General features: G+C 47.4%; 1 protein-coding gene across 3 annotated transcripts in view; it reads left to right on the top strand.

Annotated features, from left to right (window-relative positions):
- Positions 1-43: 43 nt before the first annotated feature.
- The window catches only part of CYTH1 (cytohesin 1), a 36,322-nt gene continuing 27,725 nt past the window's right edge, over positions 44-8,640 (top strand). For 2 of the 3 annotated variants that reach the window (XM_008587584.1, XM_008587583.1), the window contains exon 1: positions 438-638. In XM_008587584.1, coding sequence (XP_008585806.1) covers positions 485-638 — 154 coding nt within the window. In that variant the 5' untranslated portion in view covers positions 438-484. Of the gene's footprint in view, positions 89-437; positions 639-8,640 lie in introns of those variants that run through there. The other variant, XM_008587585.1, reaches the window with a different exon arrangement.

The following is an 8,640-nucleotide window of genomic DNA, read 5'->3' as shown; positions in this document are numbered from 1 at the left end:
CATCGCGGGCGGACGCGGGGCCCCCGGGTGCCCGCCCTCCGGCGCCGCGTTCCCGGCTCTCTCCTCCCGGGTTTCCCCCGGCCTCTGGGTAGGTGCCCGCGCGTTCGGCGCGGTTTCTTCTAGGCCTGAGACTTGAGGAACAAGCCCAGACCCATGGCCTTGGCCCAGCCTCGGCGAGCTTAGACACTGGGAGGCGGCGAGCGGAGGGGCAGTTTCAGGGCACCTCTCCCCGCTGGGCTTCCTCATGGGCAGCTTTGCAGCTTCCCTGGGCATCGGGAGCCTCTCTCCAGCAATGCACATACAAAAGGGGGTGGAATTGTGCATCCGATTGGGTTGCAGGGGTCCTTTCCAGCTGTGAGGGAGGTATTTAAGCGCAGAAGGACTCGCGGTTGTAATTACAAAGGGCCAGCATGCAAATAGGCTTTAGGAACGAGGGGAGAGAGAGAACTGACATCTTGACATCCCCACCAAGCCTCTATTTTGGATGCGGAAGGGGTGTGGTGGCCCAGCTGTGCAGCGTGACAGTGATTGCAGCTGGCACGGGAGGCAGGAGCGTCCCCTGTCCCCTCGGAGCAGGGGCGAGCACAGAGGATTTGGCTCTCCGGGTGGAACAGGGAACTCCTCGCCTTCCCTGAGAGGTAAGGACCATGCCCCTCGTCCCACGGAGGCCGGAGGTAGAAAATGGTTCTTCTCGAACTTGTCCTCGCTCTGCATTTGGTCTTTCCCATCCTTTTAAATACAGCAGTGGACACAGGTTTGAAGTCTTAGGTCTAGAAAGGAGCTGCTGCGAGACCCCAGCTGTGTCAGACATGGTCCCTGAGTGAGGTTTTAGAAAAGGTTGAGGTTCTTAAAATGATTGTTTTCTAGGTTTTTGCATTTATTGAAAGTGGATGTTAATTTTCTTCTAATAAACCAATTTTTTAGGGTAAAATTTTATGGCTTAGTTTCTGTTATACCTTGAAATTTGACTTCATTTCCCGTTGGTTAGCAGGTGAAATCATAACATGCAAACCATTAGGTAAAGTGTGTTGACTCCTTTCTCTGCGTAAGACGAGATAGTAAAATACCTTCCTCTTATAAGACAGTTTGTGGAGCTTTTCTATATAAGTCCTCTCATTTGAGAAGGGCTGGGATGATGACTTCCCCTTTCCATGTGTGAGGAAACGGGGGCAAGGGGCAGGGGGAGGTTGGTCATGGTTTGCCCAAGATCTCCAAGCAGGGCTCTCCACTCATCCCCTCTCAACCCTGGGTAGCATCTCATCTGAATTCACGAGGCCCGAGAGTTAGGGTGGTCCTAAAGTACGTTGTCTCTGAGACTGAGAATAGGAGCAAAGTCTTCCTTAAAAATGCAGAATATGGTAATAAAATCTTTAATAGACTGACTTCCAGTTGGGTGGTTTTTGAATGGAAAGAATTTAAACTAGAATAGCTGGAAGGCACCTCTGCCTCTCTATGCTCAGTATCATTTATGCTAGCTGCATGCTAATTTAACTCTTTGGTTCTAGTAGAGAGTGTAATTTCTTTTAATAACCTCTTAGGATGCAAGTTGGTGGTGAGATACTTGTTTTAAAGTGCTCTACACAAAAGTCAAATCATAGTTTCTTGGGAAAGAAGAAATTGGGGAGTTAGAATTTTGCTGTTAAAAAAAAATTTTTTTTTTTAAAAGATGACCGGTAAGGGGATCTTCACCCTTTACTTGGTGTTGTCAGCACCACGCTCTCCCAAGTGAGCTAACCGGCCATCCCTATATGGGATCCGAACCTGTGGCCTTGGTGTTATCAGCACCGCACTCTCCCGAGTGAGCCATGGGCCGGCCCTCGATTTTTATTTTTAATTGTGGTAAAATTCACATAACAAAATTTACCATCTTAACCATTTTTAAGTGTACAGTTCAGTGGTGTTAAGTATATTCACATTGTTGTGCAACCAACCTCCAGAACTTTTTCATCTTGCAAAACTGAAACTTTGTTCCCATTAAACACTAACTCCCTATTTTTACTTCCTGCCAGTGCCTGGAAAACCCATTCTACTTCCCATCTTTGTGAATTTCACTACCCTAGGGACTTCACATAAGGGGGATCCTACAGTATTTGTCCTTTTGTTACTGGCTTATTTCACCCAACATAGTGTCCTCAGGGTCCATCCATAACAGCACGTATCAGAATTTTCTTCCTTTTCAAGGCTGAATGATTTGGTATTAAATTTTAGAAAGGATTGCTATGGTTTTGACTCAGTAGGAAAGAAATGTAATTGATTTCCCAGAGTTGAAAGACTTATTGGCAGGAAGAGTGTCACCTGGTCTGCAGCTTCAGTCACACCCCTGCTCCACATCCATTTTCCGGTGTCCTCTGATCCTGACAGCTGTCCTGAGGACTGTCTCTAAAATCCAGGTTTTCCGAGAAATCTCGGAATGCGTACAGCTTTTTGTTTCACATATCTCTTCTGCCTTTTACCCAAGAGATACTGTGAATGTTGGCTGCATTCTCATCCCTGTCTCAAAGCTCTGCCCCCATGCATTTGTAACATCAGCATGGAGTTGAGAGCTTTGTCAAAGTTGAAAATTTCTTTTCTCAATGAGAAGAGTAATAGCTCTCCCAAGCCAATCCATTCTCCAATTACAGTAATGATCTGTAAGCACTTTGTCATTGTCTCTGATTCCCCGACTGTTTTTTCTTGTTTGCTGCCTTACCTGAAGTTCTGAGTCATGACACGCAGCTCTACTTTTTTATCCTGCAGTTTTTAATTTACCAGATTTCATATCACTCAGGGTTATTTGTACTTTCTCCCTGTGATATAAAAGCTGTCCTCTGTTTCAAAGAATATCCTGCTTGGGAAGCAATCTCTTATTTTCTCATTTGTTTTGAGGCACAAATAGGTGAAGTCACTTGCCCAGGGTCACACAGCGGGTGTGCCAGGGCAGGGTGGCAGTCCAGGATCAGTCCCAGAATTTGAGTGCAGTGCTCTTGCTGTGGACTCGTGCACACTCCTGGAGTTGCTGGCATTTGAAATCAGTCCCAGAATTTGAGTGCAGTGCTCTTGCTGTGGACTCGTGCACACTCCTGGAGTTGCCAGCATATCTGTAGGTATTTATTTCCTGGGACCCTCACTCCCACAGGAAGGGACCAGATCTGCCTTCCACCTGTTAGGCAGGCAGTAAATGTACGTTGAATGAGTCAAGGGTGACACAGTTGTAAAGAAGTGAAGGAGGAAGGTTGATCAGATACACAGATGAAGGAAAGAAACTTGGCATTTGAGCATCTACTGTGCCAGCTGTTTTATCTTCCTTTCCTTCATGTAGTCCTCATGGCAGTGCTGACGTTTAAGGGCAGTAGGTCCCTTGTACAGATGGACGAAACCCAGGCCCAGAGAGAGGAAGACGTTGCTAAACACTAGTGTGTCTCCAAAGCCTGAGTTCTTTCCAGTATTTTGAAGTTTTTCAAATTATAAGTCACTGGGATTTCCTGGGAGACCAAGTGACTTACACCCCTAGGGTGGTGCAGAGGGAGATGAATGGCCGTTTTGTTCAGGATCCAACTAGTAGGGTCTACACAGGTGTATGGTCAGTAGCTGCTGGATGCTGTAACTAGTGCTCACGACATTTGGAGTTCTTCACCCCACGTGCAGGCCCTGTGATCACTGTCTTTGCAGGCTGGAGACACACCACCTTCCCTTAGTGGACGGTTTCCCAGACTTGCACTCTTGACCCCAAAAGTGCAGTTTGTAAATAGCCAGTTGTTCCCTTCAGAGCGGGTGGCAGTTTCCGTAGAGGATGTAGAAAAGCTGTGCTTTATTTCACCACTTCTGCTGCTGTTTTAGGCAGGGCTTAAAGGTCAAGTTTCTGAGGGCCCTGTGTGTGTTTCCAGTGTTTGTGAAATATCCATAAAGGAGTGTGGCCTCAATTAGGGGAGGACACCCCTGGCTGCAGGCCCCTGGAGGGCTGAAAGACCATCCTCTGGGCCTGGGCAGAAACTTTGACTAGGGTGGTTATCTTTTAATTTTCCTTTTCTACGAGAGAAGGGTGGGCCTTCGGGACTCCTGGACTCATGTCTTACTTTTTTAGACGTTTCTTGCTCTGCTGGTGTAAATATGGGCCATTTTTACTTGTTGAAAGGCAGGAGCTATAAGAAGGGTGCTGGGTAACAATTACAGTGGAAAACACAAGGCGAGTGGTGTATTTTAGAGCTGGGTCAAGGGGTCTGGTGGTAGTGTGTGACCTCACAGAGTGACATCTTGGTCCTAATGCTCACCTGGGACGCTTTCATTTTGTGGCACCCACGGGGATTTAGGACGGTGTGTCCATTTGGGCTTGCAGCGGCCATGTGTCTGCTGAGCAGAGCCTGCTGTCAGAAGAGCTGCATCTTCAACTGAACTTCTGCGCATGTCCCTGGGCATCTGCCTGTGGGCAGTGGAGCGGGAACTGCAGGGATTTAGCCAGAGCCCGCCATGTGCTCTGGTGGTCACCTGGCTTGGAAAGAGGGGGCTGCCTCTTTAAGACAGTCCTTCTTTGTATGCGCTGCCTGAAGCTGTTTCAGCTCTGGGTTTCTGCTGACTGCTAAAATCTGCAAAGCAACATTTAATAAATAAATAAATGAAAGCTTGCCATGTGGTTTTTCTATTCAAAGCCAGCACAATGGCCCCTTGTTGTATCTGTCATTTTAATCCCCTTCATTAAATTGGAACCCTGGAAAGGAACGGTCAGGGGCTGGTGCTGGGCAGTGCCCTGACTGCTGTGGACACCTTGCAGATTAACCTTTGCAGGCGTGGGTCTCAGGGCCCCTGAGTTGGTGGGTGGGGAGGGCAGCTGGGGTGCATCTGGGCAGCTCCCTCCGTCTCTGATCTCCTTTGTGCTGCAGTTGGTGGTGGGGACAGCCTGCTGCCCTCCCCGGTGGCCATTCTGTTGAAGAGAAAGGGCTCCGCTGCCTCCCTGGCACAGAAGTGTGGCTGCAGCACGTGGCGGTGGTGGAGGGAGGAGTTGTTCATTGCTTGCCATCTGGCCCAGCCGTGGCCGTTCCTCTGCAGTCTAACTCTCATGTCTACGCTGGAGAGCAGCGGCGTGAACAGACAGCCTGCCCGGCATGGCATGACTCTCCCAGAAGCCCTGGGTGGTGCCAGCTCTGCCCTCCCGTCCTAGTTGTGGCCTTTGCAGCATCTGTGAGATGCTAGCCGGGATGGTAGGGATCACTCACACCTCCAGCTCTCCAGCAGCAGTGTGGGTTCCGTATGCTGTTAAATGAAATGAAGCAGTTTGCCTTTGGAATTCTTCCTCTGGGCAGTGTGAGACTGAGGGCTGGAATGAAAGATCTGGTCTTGCATTAGCTTATGCAGAGGAAAATACTGTTGTTGAAATGCTAGATTTTTCCTCATTTCAAAGCAAAATTCCACTAGAAAATTAAGATCCATTTTTTTTTTAAGTTAGATGATTTGTTGAACCAAAAGGGAAGCAGCACTGTGATTCAAGGTTCCTAAGCCTGGGATGAGGCAGTCATGTAGAAGGGATGTGGGCAGTGGCAGGAGACTGGATCAAAATGAGTGTGAATAAATGTCCTGTTTTTTCTAACTGCAAGTCAGCCAGAAGCTTTTTCTGTTTGACTGTGAGGACACAGAAGGCCTGTCTTTTCTACTAACCATGGATTAACATTTTTATGTTTTGTTTTTAAATTGCCACAGTGCATATGTGTGTTTATTGTAAAGCAGGTAACCAGGGTGTATGTTCCCAGACTGGCCCATCCCCAAAGCAGCTGCTGTTAATTAACTTTTTCTGGTTTTGCATCTTCTGGTGGGTGCTGCCAAGTTCTTGTATCGCTGGTTGTTTTGTCAGAGAGGCAAACATCATCTCCTGCCGTCTTCCCTTGGTGGATGAAGACGTCACTCACAACATTCCCTTCCCTTTCCCTGTCCAGGATGGTTTATTGCCACGTTCACTTCCTTTATTGTCACCTTTGAAACCGACTTCTTGTTCCCTCATCTTCGCCCCATGCCTCCCGCGTGTTGAGAGGAACCTGTCGGGACCCCCTTGTCCCCACCTCGCCCCCCACAGCTCCCCATCAGCTTAGCACCATCAGAGTGAAAACAGATAGCTTTTGTTCTGCAACCTGGTTAGTCTTTCTTGCTTTGTCTACAGGTGGCTTCTGGAAGTTCACAACCAGTAACAGCACCCTGACAGGGATGTACGGGGATGTATGTGCCACTCACCCTTAGAGCGAGGTCATGCCCCATCACCCCCCTCTTGGGCTCAGCCCCCTCAGAGGCGCTGCTCCTGACACCCCTGGTGCCCAGGTGACACCCCATGGGGCCTGCTTTTTTCCTTGCATGATTTCATTTAATTTACTTTTCCTGTTTCTGTGCTCTCCATTCTGTTGAGAGGAGGCAGAGTGGTGCCTGCCCACACCACAGGTGTTTCTCAGCTGCTTTCTCGTGCATTCTTTTGTCCTGAATCTGTTTCATTCTTCGTGGCGGCATGCTTCTTGCAGCACGTTGGCGTCCTGTGCTGGCCTGGCCTGGTTTCTTTCTGCCAGCTGGTGAACATGTTCGTTATCCTGAGGCCCCTGGCGTGCCCTGTTCCTTACATCCGCATCTTTTTCCTCCCCGGGTGCACAGGAGACAAACCTTCTGATCCTGTGTGTCTGAAGTGATCCTGTTTTGCTTACCCACCTGACTGGGAGTTCTGGGGTCAAAGCATTTCATTTAGAATTTTGAAAACCCCACCCCACTGTCTTCATTGTCCAGGGCCCGCATTCTGACCCCAGCCGCTTCTTCCTCGTGAGTGGTCTGATTAATCCCCTCCTTTACCCCCTGGAAGTTTCAGGATTTTCTTTGCTCCTTGAACTTCTAAATATTTACTATGAATATTTCCCTGTGGGGTTTAAAAAAATTTTTTATTACATTGAGCAGGTTGATATTTTGCTTATGTTTTTTTCAGTTTTGCTTATATGTTCAAGTCTTTTTGCTCTTGTCTTTTAATTCTTTATTGAAGGTTGATATTTTGCTTATGTTTTTTTCAGTTTTGCTTATATGTTCAAGTCTTTTTGCTCTTTGTTCTGCAAGAATTCCTCGACTTTGTCTTTTAATTCTTTATTGATTTTTTTTTTTTATTTTGGGGGGAGGCTTGAGGGGTAAAAATATGTTTAATTTGTAAGAGTGCATTCTTTTTTTGTACTTGTCCCTTTTTTAGAGTTTCCTGTTCTTTTAAAGTTTTCTTCTGTTCCCTAATTATCTCTGTTCACTCCAGGGTGGGTTTTTCTGTTCCCTATCTTGTTCTTTTTCATCCATGCTTCGGTCTGGTCATCTCTGTAAGTGTAAGAATGAAGCAATGGATGGGTTTTGTGGATGCTCTGTGTATGGGCTGGGCCTTGAGAACAGCGAGACTTTGCTTTAGGGTGAGTGGGCCAGAGCCTAGTTTGCTACAGGGTCATATCAGGTCTCCCAAATGTTAGGATATGGCGAGTTTCACCCTGGGCACCAGCTCCCATTCTAGCTCCTTGCTCACCAGAAAGTTGGTCAGCTCTTTTGTTTCTGCCTGGGGATAAACATGTATGCACCGTCTTTAGTGTGCTAGGCCCAGTGCTGGGTGCCACGAACACAGCTGTTTACAAGGCATGCAAGGTCCCTGCCCTTGTGGAGTTTACATGTGTGTAGTCCATTTCTGTTGCTTATAACAGAATACCTGAAACTGGGTAATTTATAAGTAAACAGAATTTATTTCTTACAGTTCGGAGGCTGGGAAATCCAAAGTCCAGGGAACACATCTGTGAGGCCTTCTCAGTCTCCACACAGGTGTCACATGGCGAGAATGGGCTGAGCAGAGAGCTCACCCTCACTCGCTCTGCTTGTGAAGCCATCAGAACCACACGCACCGATCCATGAGTGATCAATCCATCCACAAGGCACAGGCCTCGTGATCAGTCACCTCCCGAAGGCCCCACCTTTCAACTACTGTAATAGGATTTCCCACCCTCTCAACACTGTCACAGTGGGGATTAAGTTCCTCATACGTGACATTTTGGGGGACCCATAGCAACGTTCTGGAAGGTATTGGCACTTTTCCTGTGCTTTCTATGTTCTGGAAATTTGTTGATATCTCTTCTGCTGATGGGTCCTTTCCCCATATTCTTTGATACTGTAGGCTTATGGATGTTTTATTCCTTTACTTTTTTTAAAATAGTGTCTTGGGAGGTAGAGGACCGGAAGTACATTTTGAATTTACGTTGTCTATTTTATTTTTTTGGCATCTGGCCAGTGCGGGGATCCAAACCCTTGACCTTGGTGTTATCAGCACCACACTCTCCCAAGAGAGCCACCAGCAAGCCCCCATTTTGAGTTTATAAGAAACTAGGTTATGACCTTCTAGAAAAATTGTCACATGTGAATATTGATAATCCAGAATGGTTGGGTGCTTAGATCCTGAAAAGAAAGCAGTCACTGAGACTTTCCAATTTAGGATGATAAAAATTGGTTTCTCAGGGTACACAGCAGGCTTGAGATGCAAATTTTTTTTACCCGATGGTTCTGTTTTTCATCAACCTCATTGTAAGGATCTTGAATTTAGTCTTGCCTCTGCTTGGATAGAAACTCATCCATGATCTGGGGCTGGCCCGGTGGCGCACTGGATAGTGCGCCGCTTGGGAAGTGTGGCGGCGCTCC

Source organism: Galeopterus variegatus, unplaced genomic scaffold (genome assembly GCF_000696425.1).
Source record: "Galeopterus variegatus unplaced genomic scaffold, G_variegatus-3.0.2 Scaffold4458, whole genome shotgun sequence".
In the NCBI taxonomy this organism is placed as follows: Eukaryota; Metazoa; Chordata; class Mammalia; order Dermoptera; family Cynocephalidae; genus Galeopterus; species Galeopterus variegatus.
This window is presented reverse-complemented; position numbering and strand designations above follow the sequence as displayed.